We start from the raw sequence: 18,858 nt of genomic DNA, 5'->3' as shown, positions 1-18,858 counted from the left end.
TAAGTAAAATCCTATAAAGTGAGGAAAACCCTTTAAACGCCCTCTGCTACACACTCTTCAATCCATTCAAAAAATACTGTATCCAAAAATACTCACAGCTAGAACTATAGCCAGCAGGAGGCTGAAGGATGCACGGGAAAGTGGTGGCTGTGTTGTCCTGCACATCAGTTGTTAGGGGGGAAGGTTGAGCAGCATAAACAGCTCCGTTGCACCTCCAGTCTCCCTGGGACTTCCTCCATCCTCACTGATGTTCTCTTCAGGCTCCTTGTGAGTCACAAGTACTCTCCAGCTCTCTCATTTCTAGGTTTGAATCAATTTATTTCCTGGCACCTAGCGTATATGCAGTTGCACGCAAGTCAGATGCCATGTTAGTGGGAGGGCGCCTGTATATATTAGTAAAGCAAGCTTTAAGTTCAGGTGTTTCAGGGCTGCTCTGATTCTTGTTTCAGAGTGCTCTGAGAGTGTCAGAGAATTTGTACAACTTTTGGGATGAAACTGAGGCGACTCATATCACATTGGTAACCAAGCATGGGCAGGATGGTTTGTTGCCTTTGCAAAAGCATGAGTGGCTGTGAGCTTGCCATTTGAAGATGGGGCCTTGTCTAGTGTACCACCTAACATTATTTCTATGTATGTTTCCCTTCTATTGCAAGGACCGGGGTGTCCTGGTTAGTGAGTAGTAACTACTTGTACTGGAGTTTACATTTTCAATTATTTATTCATTCTAATTGGAGATTTCACACGCTTTATAGGACAAAAAAGGCAATCTGTTTTGCCTGTAGTGAGGCTAATGTCATTGTTTCTACAACACCAACATTAAGAGAAAATGTAATGTCGAAAAACACAAAATCAACAATAAACAAATGTAAAATTTATCACAAATCAGTAGATCTGATGCATCAGCATAGCTGATTCGACCTTTAGGCAGGGCCTGTGCAAACAGGTGAGTGGTAGGTTCCTAAATGCCAGTATTATAAGTGCCTGCCTGATGTTAATTGGAAGCACATTCCAAATGGCAGGTGCTGCTGTGCTAAAGCCTCTGGTCTTAGCAGACATAAGACCAATCTCAGGAGTATCCAGCACTGTTTCTTCTGGCGATCGAAGTCACCAGGTGGGAGTATATAAGGTAAGGTACTCATAGCTTTTATAACTTGTCTGTAAGCTTTGGATGTCAATAGCAAGACCTTAAATTTGGCTGGTAGCTTATTAGCAGCCAGTGCAGCTTTTTCAATACAGGGCACCTCTTCAACAGCTTTGTGGCAGTTTCCAAACCAAACCAATTGCAACGATCCACTTCTGACTACAGTATTTTGTGAAATTTTGGTTGGCCCTATTTGGTTGGAGGGTATTGTGTTGATTTGTTAGGGGGGGGGATGACAATTTCTGTGCAGACTTAAGATGCTGTAGCCTTCGTTCTATTTTTCTAGAGTTTCTGGCTGTTAACCAGAAGGTCTAGACAAAGTCACCAGGTGACAAAGATCTAGACAAAGTACGCCACCGCTTTTGATCTTGACATTCCCTATCAGCGCAATCAATGTTATTGAGTACAACGGGGCTTACTTTCAGGTCGGTGTGTATAGGACTGCAGCCTAACACTTCCCCCCTTTGCTTTCCAATGCAAAGCATAGGGAGCAATCCTATACACACTTGGGAGTTAAGTCCGTCGAACTCGGTAAGTCTTCAGAGGAGGCGCCCCTTCGCCAACCTGGTGCCCTGCCATCAGCTCATTGATTTAATTTCCTTTTTTCACTCCTGGGATGAAACTGAGAGCTGCCCGTACAAAGTAATGCAGATATTTTAGATTTTAGAGGAGTTCATACTGGGCAGAAGTGAGGCAGCGGTCAAGACGGGAGTTCTTCCTCGTTCTAACTGGGATCTTATTTCATGTGTTAGATACACACACATTATTTATAATAAATCAGTTTTAATTTCCACCGGAAGTTATCCACCAGCTAAGGATGATATTTCTTGCATCTGGGGGCTCTTAATTCATGAAAACTTACTGCGACAATAAACATAAGGAAAGAAATAAGGGGTTGCAAGGCTCCTTTACGTCTGAACTTTTGGTCTGGTCCTGTGTGTTGGTTCTGCATAGGCAGCACTATGTAATTTCCAATTCCCGATTCCCAAAAAATCTATGGTCGATCTCTGACAAGGCGGCACAAGGTCTATCACATTTTAAAGATCACTTCAGGGGAGCGAGTGAACGTGCGAGACGAAAAGCAATGCCAGTATGGAGCGCCGAAGAGACCCGCGTACTTTCCTATGATACACCCGGCTTCTGCCAAGCCGCTAGCGAATAAAACTGGAAGTAAAGGCTGCGTGAAACGCCCACTTATCCTGTCTGCGGTCTCCGTGCGTCTCAACACCCCTCCCATATACTATCCTCGGTCTCACGTCAGTTCCATCTCGATTATCTCTATGATGCAGGAAGTAGCGGTCATAGAAGCGGTAGCAGAAGAAGGGTGCGGGCGGAAGTAGGCGAGCGCTGGAGGCGGAAGTTGTGGGAGGTGAGCTTCCGCTTCCGTTTTGCGGAGAGTCCTCCCGGCGCCGCCACCGCCACTGCTGCCGCTTCTACCCTGCCGCCGGGAGAGGCCCGGAGCCCCCGCGAGGGCCATAGAGAGGGGCTGGGGTAGAGCGGTTCCCCTCCCCTTTGATCACTGGGCATTGCCAGGGAGACGAGGGAGTCCGGGGCGGAGTCCTCCCTCAGGCTGGGCCAGGCCGAGGTTTTTTCCATAGGGACGGAGCCGTCGCCTCTCCCCGCTCCCTCCGTCCTCGCTGCCCGCCTGACCCGGAATCCAGCGTGACGCCTGATCCCAGGTAGCCTTTGCCCAAGGAAGCTGCTCTGAACTCTGACCCTCCGGCCCCGGAGTGATCTCTGACCTTCCTGCCTGCGTGACCTTTGAACCTAGCACCCTACCCGATCCAAGTGCCCCCCGCCTCACGATCGCTGTTGGAAACCCCTCTTTGCTTCGTTCCCCGGGACAGCCCCACTCCTGAATCCCACCCCCCCTCGGTGGCCTGGCAAGCTTCCTCCACCGGCGGCCCTTGCAAACCCCCAACTTGTCAAGATCCCCCCGTTTTCCAAAGGAGACCCCTGGCGATGCCCCCTGGCTGGGGGAAGTGGGGAGGCGGAAGCACCTTCTCTGGACCCTGAGGCTCTTGGGGTGATATTGCTGCTGTCTCCTTCGCCCGCCTAGCGCCTCCACTCACCTGGGGCTCATAAAAGTGTGACCAAGAGGAAGTTGCCCGGAAGATCTTCGGAAGAAGGGACGCCGAGATCGTTGTGGCCAGGTGAGTGGCTGCTTGTCTGTAGGCGAACATGGCTGGGAGATGATGGAGGCCAGCTAGGAGACTGTGTAGCAGCAACCCATATGCCCTTTCCTCTTCCCGGGCTGGTAAATTTTGTAACTGCCCTTTCATTTCAAACCACCCCCATCCAAGATCAACTCAAGGGACAGGCGTGTCCTGCAAGAGTGAGTGGGAGAGGGAGCACTCTCTGGCATCTCTGGAGTGAGGCCGGCCCCATGAATGCAATATGAGTTATTTTGCTGCCAAGTTGTTGGGAAGGAATTGATTCAGTGGTTCTTGGTTAAAATAGAAGGATTAGCATCTGCCGACTTCCAGCAAACTAATAGTGGGGCTTTATTATTTGTATCTTTGTTTATTGAATTTATATACCGCCCAATACCCGGAGGTCTCAGGGCAGTTCACAGAACAAAATCAAAATATAAAACCACAAAATATATAATCAAAATAAAAACAACAACCCAATGACACCCCCCAACACATTTTAAAAAGAATACAGAATATTAATGAATTCCAGGGTTGCCGGGGAGGGGGGGAGCACCTGTTAGAGGTTAGAAAATTATGGATGGTGTTGAGAGAGAAGAAAGATAAATTATGCTCTTTTCTCTGAAATACTAGAAAAGTAAGTGAAAGAAATTGTTTGGGAGTTGGTTGAGAGCAGCAAAGAAATACTGTTTTCTGCTATATGTTCATTACAAAATGTGCTGGCGGTCTGCTTTTTGGTGGCTCTAGGCACAGTGTTCAAAACTTCCCAGGCACATTTTGCTACTGGCACGGATCCAATTGCGACTACGTGGAGATTTCTGGGGGCCAGGTTGGCGACCACAGTTTAAAACCTCTGCCTTGGTCCAGTAGTTAATACCATTTCCATTTCCACTTTGCGTGTTTCTCTTTCTTGCATACTGGGACAAGTGAATTGTTGTAAGAGCAAGCTACAGTCAAGCAATGTAGTTGAGGTCATAGAAGTGTAGCATTGAAGGGGACCTTGAGGGTCATCTAGTCCAACCCCCGGCAAAAAGACAATCCGAGTATGCGAGGTTTAAGGTGCCATTTGGTGCCTAACATATATTTGAGTTTCTAACAATGCTTTTGCACAATGCAAACTACAGAATTTGTTTCCAGAAGTTGTGGCCAATGAGCCAGGCAGCTTGAAGAAGGGATAAAGCTGTCAAAGGGTGGCTGTACTTGCTTCAGGATCAGAATTTGTATGCCTCTGAATGCCAGGTGCTGGGGATCGCAAGCAGGAGGGTGAAAAGATACACACGTTCGCAACCCAAGCATCCACTGTACCTGTGTCTTGCTTTGGGCTTCCCAAAGGCCTGCACGTGGCCATGGTGAGAGAGAGAGAGAGAGAGAGAGGATGCTGAGCTAGGTAGGCCTGTGGTTTGATCCTTTAGAGTTCTTCCTACATTCACTTAAAATCCTGTCAGCGATTGCTAGCCAGGAATGATGATGCCTTGGCAGAGATAACATATCTTTTGTTATCTAGATGCTGTGGATCAGCAACAGGGGACACTTGTCCTGGGACATATGGCTGGCTATTGCTGGAGATGGAGTGGTAGGCTCAGTGGTCTTTTGATCTGATCCAGCAAAGGGAATATTGTGTGATATTTCAGTGTAAGTTTGTCAGAGCTACGGGAAGCTTAAGCTTGTTCCTTGTGAAATCTTTGCTTCTCAAGCAATTTTGGGTGGCGGGGGAGGCTATACTTTGGCCACTTGCTCTTCCATTCAAGCAAGCTCCTCTGCCTGTATAAAACACCTGGACTTTCTTTCTTTGTTTGTTTCTTTTTTACTTCTTTCCTTTCTAGCTTGGTTCTCATCCTGGATGCAGGAGTGGGACCCTTTGCCTATCAGTGCTGGCTTTGCCACGGAGCCTGTTGTTCTGGTGCTTGAGTTTTCAAGGTGAGGAGTAGGAGGAAGAGAAATTGGAGCGTGGCCTGTTCCTGCTTTCTGCCTCACTCCTCCAGGCATAGTGCCTAGAAGCCACCCCTGCGGTTTTGTTGTGGGTACTTGTAGCAAAGCGAAGGTGCTCTGTGCATATGCCAAGTTCCTCTTTTTATTATTATGTCCTACCTTGCAGTGGTAAGGCCTTGTTTAAAATTAGAGGAGGCATGAAAGTAGGGCAGGCACCTTGGGATTGGACAGGTGAGGCAAAAGAGACAGACGAGATTTAATGGTCATTGGGAAAGATGCATGTCTTGGGGCAGGCAAAGGTGCAGAACTGTAAGACCAGAATTGATCTTCCAGCTAACTTTGAACTATTTTAGGGTCACTCCTAACTTTTTGTTTTTATGTATTTTGTGTTCTCTTTTTGTATTTATATGTTGAAGGGCAGTGTACAAATTTAAATAATAATAATAATAATAATAGTGATGATGATGATGTTTCGCTCCTGCTGTGAGCACTTTTTGTTGCTTTTTCAAGGTGAATACTTGGGAGTGCATTCCACCGTCTGGCTGCTCCTGTTTGCTTTCATAGACCCACAATTCTGCTTTGGTTCTTCTTTTTGCCAGCTTTCATTGGGGCCTGTGAGATTTTGGCTGTGTATGCTTACTAGTTGATTAGACACAAAGTGGGAAGGTGACCTAATGGCACAAGGTGAATTAACAACCAATATTTTTTTACAAAATAAAACTAACAACATTTTTAAAATTATTGTTTATTTTTTTAAAAAAAATTAAATGGTTTTTAAATTGTTGTCTTTTCTATGTTTTTAGTGGTACTTATTTTTATCTGTAAGATGCCTTGAGTCTTGTCAAAGAAAAAAGGAGGAAACAAACACACAGGTTAAATTTGGCATGTTAAGCCAACATGTATAATCTTTTGAAACTAAATCAGTGTGACCCACTCTCAAATAGTGGCTAGATTCAGGATAGGAGCAGAGGAAGTTGCCTTGTACTGAGTCAGACTATCGGTTCATTTACCAGCTCAGCATTGTTGGCAGAGTGTCAGCAGCTTTCTAGGGTTTCAGACAGGAGAATAGTTTGGAGGATTGTCTGAATACAGCTATTGAGTCCGAGGACCGTTTTTCTGTGTAAATGAGCCACAAACAAATAATTTCCCGAGTTCCATTATTATAAATTGCGACATCACGGGTCATATGGTTATGAGTGACAGGACAGATTCCCCTAAAAGACTTGGATACCAGGTTCCTCCCCTACCCCCCAATAATTTCTACAGTTAGTAAATGTAGATCGCTAAATGCTTGAAGCCTTCACCTGGGTGCGAGACAGCTTAGCAGTGTAAAACAGCAGGCTGAGTCAGTTTCCTGGCCAGGAACCACCTGGGAGAAGAACCATCATGTAGTCCAAAGGAAGGTAATGGGCAATTGGCACAGTTATCCTGTGCCAGGCAGCAGAGGAGTGTCAGCTCCTCCTTCCATGAGGGGGTGGTGAGCAGAAACAAATGCCAGGTTCAGAATTTTGGTATTTGATGATGTACGCTGGGAGGGGGAGTTCCAAGTGGGCAGTGGGTGGTGTGATAAGCTGGAGGGGGGAAATGTGGCATTTTTTAAAAAGGCGAGGGGGCAGGAGGAGACCTCCATGCGGGGCTGGCTGGGTGAGGCTGCATGCAGAGACCAGGGAACCTGGCTGGCTGCTGCTTTTGACCCAAGCTTGCTGAAGTTATGAGGGGAGCAACAACAACAATTTATTACTTGTACCCTGCCCACCTGACTGGGTTGCCCCAGCCACAATCTCCCAACAGTGACGACAGTCACGACACATCAGACCTTGAAAGCTTTCCGAAACAGGGCTGCCTTCAGATGCCTGTGGAAGGTTGTAGAATTATCTCTTTGACCTCTGACGGGAGGGCATTCCACAGGGCGGGCGCCACTACCGAGAAGGCCCTCTGCCTGGTTCCCAATAAACGAGAGACACTCTTGGGGTGTAATGTTCTGCACTTCCTCCATCAAAACCCAAGTGTAAATACGTGTAAATAAAACATATTTCTGGAAGACACTACAGTCTCTGCCGTGCCTCACTCCAAAGGAACAAAAACCCTGGTTAACACATCTTATGCATCACTCGGCAGAGATTAGAGTAGCCAGAAACGATATATTATAGTGTTGCTATGACTGGATGTCAGAGTCCACTGAGATGGCTCCAGGAATGCCATTGTGGGTTTTGCTGAGAGACCACCCACTTGTGCCCACCTGGTTTATTGTGTGTACTGTTTTCACACTTTATAAACCTACAGTTTACTCACTTTATGAATATTTACTCTCTCTAAACAAATAAGAAGCAAATACAAACTGCTCTGCCTAGTAATTTAGTACCAGCACTTGGTTCTGGGCACCTTGTTATCTCTAAACAGGCAGAGGTGCATGGCCTGCAGGCAGCTTGCAGGCCACTTCTGGATTGTTAACTACATTTACATTTCTAGGGCAAGGGTAGCATTGTGGTCAGGCAGGCGAGTTGAGCAATGTAGGCGAAGGAGAAGTGAAACAGAAAAAAGCAACTCCGGAAAGAATTCTACCCTGCCAGACAGTGTAAACGCACTCTTTAGTTGTAAATTAGTTGCTTTACTGGTTAGGTTATTGTAACTCCCCCCCCCGTGGGATCAGGCCCAAGTGACTAAGATGCTTCCAAGAAGCCAACAGGCAGGTCATGGAGGCAATAGCATTTGCCCACATGTCATGACAATGATGACTCAGATGAAGCTGCCCTCCTTCTGCCTGTCCTCACCCTTTTAAAGGCAACTTGTGGCACTGAACTCTGTGACTTAGGCGTGCATTGTATGCAGAGAGAGGTATTTCCTTTGTCTGCCCTGGATAATCCAAGAGTTCGATTACTGATTCTTGTACAGTGGTACCTCCGGTTACGAACTTAATTCATTCCAGAGTTCCGTTCTTAACCTGAAACCATGCTTGACATGAGCTCGTTACCCAAAGCGTTCATAAGGAGGACGGTACGTAACCCGAAGTTCCACTGTACACCACTTAGATATATTTTAATATTTTGAGCAGTATGTAAAAGGTATTATTATTATTATTATTAGTCAAGCGGCTCTTACCATTTCTGCTAATGCAGGCATCCCCAAACTTCGACCCTCCAGATGTTTTGGACTACAATTTCCATCTTCCCCGACCACTGGTTCTGTTAGCTAGGGATCATGGGAGTTGTAGGCCAAAACATCTGGAGGGCCGCAGTTTGGGGATGCCTGTGCTAATGCTTGAGTGAGATTTCCCTGCTGTAACTCAAACCCACCACATCTAGTCTGGACCTCTAAAGCAGCAGAGAAACAAGTCTTTGCCTCCATCCATACTTGAAGAGTGATATCAAGACGAAATATGCCCACTTCCTTTCACCTTTCCTCATAGGGTTTGTTTTCCATCCCATTCTCCATCTTCCTTTCCCTCCCCTGGACCTGTTCCGATCTGTCTCCTCCTTTCTTACTGAAGAACACAGGTGTGTCAGTCACCAGAACTAGAGAGAGGATGTAGGCTTCACTAAGGAGCAAATTTTGGTAGGTCTCAAGAGAATTATTGTGGTTGTTTTGCTTGCGTATGCTTCTCTGTGACATTATTTGTATCCTGCCCGTCCTCTGAGATACACAGAGAGGTGGGGTTGTGTTGAAGCTTCTTCATGGCCAAACTGGGGCATAACTTGCGTTTCTCACACAAACCCAACAGTTTAGTGATTGTGCTGGTTTTGTATCATTCTGTTTCTGATCATGGCCCCATTGAGAACAAGGCAGAACTCAAGAAATCCATCCGCGTCCACTGCTTCTTTTATTAAGCACTGCCCACATATCTTCGTCTCTCTCCCTACAGGCTTAAGGGCTAGAAACTTTAAAGAAAATTATGAGGACATGGGGTTCTACACCCAGTACAAATTTCTCCCCTCGCAGTTACAGAATGCACACATCTGTGTTTGGTTAGTGTACTTCAAAGCGCAAGGGAAATAAGTTCTGCCAGAAAGGAAATCAAATTCTGTGTGTAAAACAAGCTACCCCAGCTTCCATGTGGAAAAGTCCTTGCTCTGTGTAAAGCTGTTCAGAAAGCACTTCATTCACAGCACAGCTCTCACAAAACTTGGTGGACTTTTATCTTCTTGTTGCTGGAATGAGTGGCACTACACTAGGGGAGGAGCAATTATGTGGGTCAGTGATGTGCAGCTGAAGAGCCTGGAGAGACAAATAATAGCAGAGACTAAAGCAGTACAAGGCACAGAAACTTCTCGCAGACATTGCATGCGTTCAAATATATAGGCGCATCCATTATTTTACGATCATGTATTCCCCTCCCCCTTTCAAGTCTAGATTGGCTTGCAAGGCAGATCACCATTAAAAGGGTTAGGTTGAGGTGTGGCAGATGGAGTCAGTAATACTGTCAGGGTTTGCCTCCGGAGAGAAAGAAGGCAAAAAGAATTTCAGATGGACTGAGAAGCTGACTGATAATAAACATGCGAACTCGTAGAAGCAGCCTTTCTCTTAATTCATGAGGTCTAGCAACTTGCTAATTTAAAACACCCTGGCATTCTTTCCAGGCCCTCCATGGGTCATCGCATTCTGTGTTGGATGCAAGACTCTACACATGCTTTCCTATGAAGTTAGACCGCTGGTCCATCTAACCCAGACGGCAGCAGAGGTTTTCCATGGTGTCAGGCTGGAGTGAAAACAGACAGGAGGCAGGGCTCAGACAGATGCCTTTATCAGAGTGGGAAGCATCATTGCAGTCGGTTTGCTGGTTAACTTGAAAAATCTGGAGTCTAATTGGATTGCAATCCCTGCTGTCTACAGTAAGGATACAGTGATTTAGTGGCATTTTTCATCTAAACTCCCACAATGAATTAACGAGTACCCCGCCCCCCCCCACATCCAATCAGTTATTTTCCTCGTTTAGTCAAGGAAAACTATTTTATCTCTCTCCGGTTATCTGCAAACGTCACTTGGATTTGCAAACACCATATTTTTCATTGTTAAAAAAGAGTTTTCATCAAATGCGAGACACTGGCAGGGGTGGAATCTCTTATCCCAGAGGCTTTGTTTAGTAGTCCAAGTACCGGTAATCATCCCATCCTCTTGCCAGACTGTGGGATGCAGGAGGAGGAAGGGAGGGCAGAAGGGAGATCTAAAAAAATGATGGCGGGGGAAACAAGTGCCCGTAACCAGAGGCTTTTGGCCCATTTCCCTTAGCAAAAGTAGCTGTCCTTGGAAACTGTTCGGTAAGGAGTGTAAAAGAGGGAGGGCCTTTGTCAAAGATGTCTTCTTTGAGAGAACTCCAAGAGAGTATTTGGAGTTGGGGTTCTGGCCAAGTTCAGAGTCATTGGGATGAATGCAGGTTGGGGGGGGGGGACTGGACAGTGGATCGGGTTTGTTCAGGAAGCCTTCATCCCACCTTTCTACACAATTGATTCCCGAGGCTGGAAATGAGGCTTTAAACCACAAAACAGCATTCAGACACATCAATCAGACTTACAGAGACAGTGCTAAGTGGAAAACCCAACAGCAGCTGATAAAGTCATGGTGGGGGGGAAGCTATGGGTATTGCATGACTGTGACTTCCACCACCCTAGGTCCTAGGATGAGTCCTAGCCATCTCCAGGTGGTGGTGGTGGTTTTAAAAAAGATAAAAAAGGGGGAATCTTGGAAGCAACAGAACAGTCTTAAATAAAAGAGGAGACTGTGGAGTAGTGGTTAGAGCAGGGGTTGCCAACAGGGCACTCACCAGACATTGTTGGGCTCCCAGCTTCAGGGATAATGGAAATTCTAGTCCAGAAACATCTGGAGGGCATCATGTAGGCTGCACCTGGGTTGAACCCTTGAGTTGGGGGAGTCTTGAGTTCAAATCCCCACTCATCTGTGAACTTCAGTAGGTGAGCTGGGACCAGTCACTACCTGTCAGCCTGACCTACCTCACAGGGTTGTTGTGAGAGGGCAGAGAGCTCCTTGGAGGAAAGGGCAAGGGATAAGCATAATAAATGTTTGAACCACTGCACCGTACTTTCTCAGTGGCTTTCCTTTTAACAGTTAAGAAATCAGTGCTTGGCTGAAGTTGATGTTGAATAAATCTTTCTACATTGGGGATGGGGAATATGTGGCTCTCTGGATGTTGGTCATTTTGGTGGCTTATTATATAATAGGGGTTATTCCATCTCCCCGTACAGGTTGGAAGAATAAAATAAGTTAGAATGGCCTTTCTTTCCAACTGTAATAACTTTTCTTTACAAAATTGTAAGCTATCTTGAACAAAGTCCCCCTTGGAATCCCTGGAAAAAGTCCCCTTTTACTGAGATCTTAGAGCAGGCATCCCCAAACTGTGGCCCCCCAGATGTTTTGGCCTACGACTCCCATGATCCCTAGCTAACAGGACCAGTGGTCAGGGATGATGGGAATTGTAGTCCAAAACATCTGGAGGGCCGAAGTTTGGGGATGTCCGTCTTAGAGAATATAGTCTGATCCAACTAGCAGGAGTAGGTGGTGGGTGGGGAGCCACATTGGTGCAATGATTTATAACCGCTGGTTCCTAAGCCAGGAGCACCACTAAGCTAAGCTCCATTCAGCTGCGTGTTGCATGCATGCCATGATGTGGTGTTCTCAGACAATGCCTGTCCTCTTAGGGTCAGGGTGTGTACTCCCTCCCTCTCCCACTGGATCTCCTTCAGCCGCCTCCAGTGTGCCTGTTTCGGAATTTTACGGCTTGGAAGCAGCGTAGAGAAAAACCGGAAAGGGGTGGAAGGTGGAAGTTTCCAGAATCTGGCCACAGTGACTCATTCCTCAGCAATGTGGACTTCCTTCCTTTTGACGTTCAAGAATGTTTGGGGGTCAGGCAGGGCCAGGGGCTCCAGGAAGCAGCGGATGGGTTTGGGACAAATGCAGGGAGTTGCACATCTTCCAGCCCTTGCTCCTCTCAGCTCCCAGCAGCTTGCCCCTTCCTAGAGGCCCCGAGAGCTTTGCCTAGTCCACAGGTGCAGAGAGAGATTGTTGAATCCAGTACGTGATGATGGGAAGCTCGAGGAAAGTGTATATTGTGTACATGTGCATGTATGTGTAGTTGCTGGAGTGTTAGATTTAAGACTAGGTCGATCACACAAACATCTACCATCTATCACCCAGGGGATTGAATACTGCGCTGCCCTTTCTATATTTGAAAGCATGGATTATCACCACCAATTTCATTTTGCCTGCCTATGTTAATTTATATGTTTGAATCGAGACTGGTGGAATATTCTTATTGCTAATGTCATCTGGCAATGGGTGTTGTGATTTATTAGTTATTTGGGTGTTTCTTCCTGTTACATTTACAAATAATTGGGGAGGGGAGGAAGACTGAGGTTCAAATCCTTGCTGGACCATGTAGCTTACCGGAGTGGCCTAGGGCTGGTTGCTGTATGTTGGCCTGACCTATTCTACAAGGCAGTAGTGAGGATATAAGGGGGGGGGAGGACTATTTAAGTCACCCTCAGCTTTTTGGAGGAAGCATGGAATAAAAATGTAAAATAAGTGTTCTGAAGCAGTGGATCTTGATCCTGGAGCCTGATGCTCCTTTGATCAGAGGCAGGGTATGGCATGCATCATTCTTCTTTCCCCATCTTTTCCCCACCCTGTCCCCAAACAGGATTGGGTGTGACACACTCCCCCATCCCAACAGGTTGTATCCCCCAAAATTGTTAGACTGCAACTCCCATCATCCCTGACATTGCTGCTTGGGAATGATGGGGGTTGTGGTCCTCCAAACTCTGGAGAGCCAAGACAGGGGGTTGCTCACCTCTGTTTGAAGTGCTGGACTGGAGACTTTTTGCTTCCAATCCAGAACAGGAAATTCTTACCCGGCTATTGAACAGCAGAAGTTCTGAATTCCCCCTCTCCTGGTTTTGTTTGCTTCTAAAGTGTCAAGCCCTCAAGACTGTGCAGAGAAGCTTGATAGCATGTGGGAAGATTGGGACAGTTCTTAGAAAAGAGGAAGGGGCGGAAGAGGACTTCCTTTGGTCTGAGGGAGAGGGTGGCTCCTTTTGAATCCTTTACCCTGCCCCGAGTTATCAGAATGAGAGATACAGATTGAAGCAGCAAAGCCTTGGATAAGGGGACCGTTTCTCTTACTACAGACTAAAAAGTTGCTCTCCTTCTCTTGCCAGGCGCGTCTTGGAATGGCTGCCATGCCTGGATGGCCTCAGAGGGTGCCCGCGGCACACTAGGGACCCTCAGCCAAGTGGCACCGGGGCGGCTGCGGTGGCCTCGCCCCTCAGGAAGCCAGCCGGGACCCGGGAGACCACCTCTCCTGGTGTGAGCCGGTCCCGTCTCAAAGCCGTCAACGGGAAGCTCGGGGGAAGGGGAGGCCGCCCTCCCCACTGCCCACTCTGACAGCTGCCGCCATGTCGACCTCCTCGCTGCGCCGCCAGATGAAGAACATAGTGCACAACTACTCTGAGGCGGAGATCAAGGTGCGGGAGGCCACGTCCAACGACCCTTGGGGCCCGTCCAGCTCCCTCATGTCTGAAATCGCAGACCTCACTTACAACGTGGTGGCCTTCTCCGAAATCATGAGCATGATCTGGAAGCGTCTCAACGACCACGGCAAAAACTGGCGTCATGTCTATAAGGTAACGAGCTCGGCCGGTGGTGGATGCGGTGTTTCCCTTGGTCGTGAAAGGTGGCTCTGCCATAGCTCAGTTGTAGCACATGCCCTTTGCCTGTTTGAGGCCTCAGTTTCAAGCCTAGGCATCTTGGGGTGAAGCAGCGATAGGCAGCCTTTTCCTAGACAAGGGCAGGGTTTGTGTTTTGGTTACATGATGGTGGGGGCGGGGCGGAGTTACTGCCAGATGGAGCAGCAAGGCCAGATCAGAAAGGCACAGAGACGTTTTCTCAGCTGCAGGGAAACAGTCGTGAGTACCACTTTGCAATTTCTTTTCCATTGCGTAAGGAAATATAAAACCTTGAGCTCCCCCAGCGCCTTGCCTGTGCTTGCTTCTCCTTGGTGTGAGCTTTCTTATATTTGGTGAAACTGACGACGTTGCTACTTTCCAATGGTTCTCCAAATTCAAGCCTCAGGGTTGCAGGAGTGACAAGTGAAAGTTTTGAAGAGAAGTGCTGAAGGATCTTGGCTGGCACAAGGCTGAGAAAACGGCCCCTCCCAGAGAACTTGGACTAGAGTCGCTGCCGGTTGGGGAGTTAACTGTTCTGGCCTTATTGGAGCATTTGTTCTGATTTGGTATCGGACAAATGTTAGATCTCATTTTTAGAAGCCCCTCCGGCTAGTGCTTTGGGCCTCTCTGTTTCTGTGAAGAACTATGCACAGTCTTTTCTCCCTCTCTCTCTCGTCATACTTGAATGACCTTCCTCATCCTGGCACACTCGGTATGTTTGTTGGCATTCCAATGCCCTTCAGCCCTAGCCAGCAATGCCAGGGATCAGGTGTGCTGGAAGCTGGAAGCCCGTTTTTCTCCCTCTTCTTCCAGGCCATGACGCTGATGGAATACCTGATCAAGACGGGCTCGGAACGGGTGGCGCAGCAATGCAAGGAGAACATCTACGCCATCCAGACGCTAAAAGACTTCCAGTACGTTGACCGCGATGGCAAGGACCAGGGAGTCAATGTGCGGGAGAAGGCCAAGCAGCTAGTGGCCCTCCTAAAAGATGATGAGCGTCTCAAGGAGGAGCGGGCCCACGCCCTTAAAACCAAGGAGAAGCTGGCCCAGACTGCGACCGGTGAGTGCTCATTTCCAGCCAGGTGGCCTCAGTCAGGCTGGCAAGCGTTGCCCAAGCTGTTTAGATGGGTTGTGGAGCCTGTATGGTGTGGCTGTTAAGAGCAGCCATTGCCAACCTGCTGCCCTCCAGCTCAGGCGGCTGATGGGAGTTGTAGTCCAAAACATCTGGAGGGTACCACGTTGGCTGGGATGGAGTAGAAGCAGGTTCAGATCACTACATAGCTGTGAAATTCACTTTGCAACTTCAGGACAGTTGCTGTTACTCTAAGCTCAGGAATGGCCAGTGTGGTGCCCTCCAGATGCTGATGGACAACAGCTCCCATCATTCCTAACCCTTAGCCATGCTGGCTGGGGCTGATGGGAGTTGGAGTCAGACAACATCTGGAGGGCAACACATCTGCTACCCCGGCCTAAGTTATTGTGCAGCGTTGTTGTGTGAATAATATGGTTAGGATACGCTCAACACCCCCATGCACAACCAAACTTCAAGGCACACTACATAAAACCCAACTCATGGGGGATGGGATAAACATTTTTATATAGAAATAATTTTTCAAATGTCATTTGTAGAGAGCTCAAGCAGTTAAAAGGGGAGGCGTGAGCTCTCCCTTGACCCCCTCCCCATTGAGTTAAGAGTGGATTGTTTGGGTTCTAAGGCGGGGGTAGGCAGAAGGTGAATTGGAACCTTTTGATATATCATCACTGAATTGAGGTAGATAAACAAAGATTTCCAAATTATACCACTGTCATGAAGAATCCTGGGGGGGGGGGGGGCAGGGGCTTTAACCAGGAGTGAATGTTTGTTAGGAAGGAGAAGGAGCTCACTTTTCTTCTGCTATTCAGAACTAATCCCAGTGTTCAGCATGGGTTTAATGCCCAATGTCCATCTTTTGCACTAGGCTCCAGTTAGTGGATCTTGGGGGTTCTAGTAAAAAACAACCCCAAACCCTCAAAGTAGATCCTTCAGGCTTGAAAGGCCTGTTCCAAGGTGGTGCTCTTATCCTGGTCTCCTATAGCAGGAATGGCTCAATGGCAGTCTGTGGGCCAGATCCACCTGCAAAACAAACTGAGGTGAGGAATGTTAAACAAGGTGCAGTTAGGCAAAAGTGTGCACCATTCTGTTTGTAAGGAAAAGCAGCAGTGGAACGTGTGTGTTTGTGCTTGCGCTGTTCTCTTGCCACCACATGCTCAGGCTGGGAAGACCAAAGGTCCACTGCTAGTTAGCACCTTGAGGTGAGTCCTTGAGGAAGGTACTGGTATGCCTCTGAATGCCAGTCGCAGGAAACTGCAGGCAGGGAGGGTTGCCATTATGCTCAGGTCCCTGCTTGTATGCTTTCCATAGGCATCTGAATTGGCCACTGTGAGAACAGGATGCTGGACTAGATGGGCCAGTGGTCTGATCCAGCAGAGCATTTCTTATGTTCTAATGAAGAATGAGAGTTCCCCGGGCCGCCTTCCTCTGTACTCGAATAACTTCTCACCATCTGTGTAGGTGCTTTCTGTAGCTGGAAAACTCTTTAGTGCTAGGTAATACCAGACCAGGGCATCATCTGAGCCATATGACGCAGCTGTAAAGCTAAGCGGGTTCAGGCCTGGTCAGTAATTGTCTGGGAGTTTTAGGCATGCCACTGGACTTTCCTCATGGGAGGAAAGTGTGGTGTGGATATAATATTTTTTATTGCAGAGCTTGACAGTCTGGACAGGAACAGGAAGCTGGATTCTTCTGGCCACCAGACCACTTATGGTGGAAAATATAGCCTCCCTTAGCAAAATAGTGGGTTGTTCCCATGGAGTAGCCTTCCCCAACCTGGTGCTCGCAGCTTTGCTGGCTAGAACTGGCAGCAGCTGCAGTCCAAAACCGTCTGGAGAGCAGCAGGTTGGGGAAGGAGGCTGGAGAGATTAGAAGATGGTGCACAAAAGACCCTTCTGTGAGGATACTGGATAGAAGAAAAACCACATGTTCTTCTCTTGGGTTGTTCCTTGAAGTTGTCCTGGGAAGGTCTTTGGGGCCCATCCCTATGTTGTTCCCTGTTGGTTCTCCTGAAATGTTACCTGCTAAAATGTCAGAGACAGCCGCTCATCCCTGATAAAATGTGGCTCTGGCTCTGCAGAACCACGTTCCCCCTCCCTCTTGAGCTTGGCAGGTCGCCAGGCTCAGAGGCTGAGTTACAGGCCTCTGTGATCTGTCAGTGCCCCCTTTTCCATTTTGATAACCCCCAGATCAAATTCCAACTCCGTTGTTTGCAAAGTGCCTGGCAGGGCAGAATGAGATAAGGAAATGGGAGTAGCTTTTGCTTCCTATTCTAAACTGCTCAGCAGAATTACGAGGAATTGGTTAAACATTAGAGGCATGTAATAAGCAAGAGGCAGGGGGAATTTCTGTCTTCCAATCTTCTAAAAGGGCTACAGCCCATACTGAATGAGCTTATCATTTACCCCTTATCCGTATTCCCATTTAGAAACACACCCCCACCCTCGATGTGCAGAGAGCCAGTCTGCTGCTATTTATTCTTCTGGTGAACACCCAAAGTCCAATGCTTCAATTACACAGACCACCTGATCTCATTCCTAAGCCCATTGATTGAAATACAATACAATAAATTCCTGAATACAGTCGCTTCTAAAGTGGACTATAGACTTTAACACTATAAAATAACAACCGCAGATAAATAAAAAGCAGCAGCAGCAGCAATTCCACTCAGCCTACAGCGGTCCTGAGCATTGGCCTCTCACCCTTGGATGTATCAGGATTCCTGCGGTGATTTTGGCCTGGGATAGGACAGGAGGGCCTGGAACAAGGCAGGTTATCCCGATGAGAAAAGCGGAGAGTGGGCAGAGCCTAACTAGAAGAGAGAGTGAAGAGCAATTTTTATTTAAAAATAGCTCCCACCATCACATCAGTCAGGTATATTGGGTGACCCCAAGTTCTGATTTTGGAGTAAGAGAGGAGGCCATATCTCAATGGTCGAGCGTGTGCTTTGTATACAGAGAGTCTTGGCTTCAACTCCTGGCATATCTTACTTAAAAGAGTTGTATATCAGGTGCTGAGAGGAACCTCGTTCTGCCTGAGATGCTGGGGAGCTACTGCCAGTCAGAGTAGAATAGGTGTAGGGGAACTTTTGGCCCTCCAGTTGTGGCTAAACGATAAACCCCATCAGCCCCAGCAAGCCTGGCCAATGGCCAAGCCACAGCTGGAAGGCCATGGGTTCCCAACACCTGAAGTAGACAATACTGTGGGCTAGATGGACAAATAGCCTGATCTGTTCTTAGCCGGCTTCTTGACTCCTTGATCTGGCTTGTTCTGAATTCTGCTGCTGTTGCAGATTAGAAGTTCCATTTTTCTCTTCCTCTTCTTCCCACCCCAGCTTGTCCCTAGTACTGGTAGCATTGGTGGTTTAGGCCTGAGGCTTCCTCATTAGCTGGCCTCGCTTCGGAGAACAAAGTATGTGGACTGAAGCTTAGATGGAGCCAAAAACTGTTTCTCAAAAGGGTAGTTGCTGGAGCCTTCCATGTGGCTTGGACATTAAGAAACAACTACAAATTAATTGAGCTCTTTGCCTTTGATTTTAGTCATCCTCACTCTTGATTCAGAACCTGCTTTCATTCTGGGTTTGTCATATCAGTTGAGCTTTAAGCCCAGCCGTACAAGAAGTTTGCTCCTTTGGTCTTGCAGAGAACTGACTAGCCTACCATCTCTTTCTTTGGGCTCATATAATAAAGCCCCAGTGATTTTTTCCCCCCTTAAGTTGTTAATTGGAATAGCCAGACAGGTTCCAAAAGGGCACATAAGCACTCTGGATAGTTCCAGGTTGAGGGAATCCCTAAATGTCTACACCTCCACAGCCCAACTTCTGCTCTTTTACCACCCTTTTCCGTTTCCCAAATTAACACATTGTTTCCCATC

At 47.5% G+C, this 18,858-nt stretch overlaps 1 protein-coding gene across 10 annotated transcripts in view; it reads left to right on the top strand.

Annotated features, from left to right (window-relative positions):
- The first annotated feature begins 2,501 nt into the window (after window positions 1-2,501).
- The window catches only part of EPN1 (epsin 1), a 34,388-nt gene continuing 18,031 nt past the window's right edge, over window positions 2,502-18,858 (top strand). For 5 of the 10 annotated variants that reach the window (XM_060281653.1, XM_035134781.2, XM_035134783.2 and 2 more), the window contains exons 1-3: window positions 2,504-3,294; window positions 13,386-13,850; window positions 14,706-14,955. In XM_060281653.1, coding sequence (XP_060137636.1) covers window positions 13,623-13,850; window positions 14,706-14,955 — 478 coding nt within the window. In that variant the 5' untranslated portion in view covers window positions 2,504-3,294; window positions 13,386-13,622. Of the gene's footprint in view, window positions 3,295-13,385; window positions 13,851-14,705; window positions 14,956-18,858 lie in introns of all 10 variants that reach the window. The other 5 variants (XM_060281652.1, XM_035134782.2, XM_035134777.2 and 2 more) reach the window with 4 other exon arrangements.

The sequence above is a fragment of the Zootoca vivipara genome, chromosome 13 (genome assembly GCF_963506605.1).
Source record: "Zootoca vivipara chromosome 13, rZooViv1.1, whole genome shotgun sequence".
In the NCBI taxonomy this organism is placed as follows: Eukaryota; Metazoa; Chordata; class Lepidosauria; order Squamata; family Lacertidae; genus Zootoca; species Zootoca vivipara.
The sequence above is the reverse complement of the archived record's forward strand: the minus strand, read 5'-3'. Positions and strand labels throughout refer to the sequence as shown.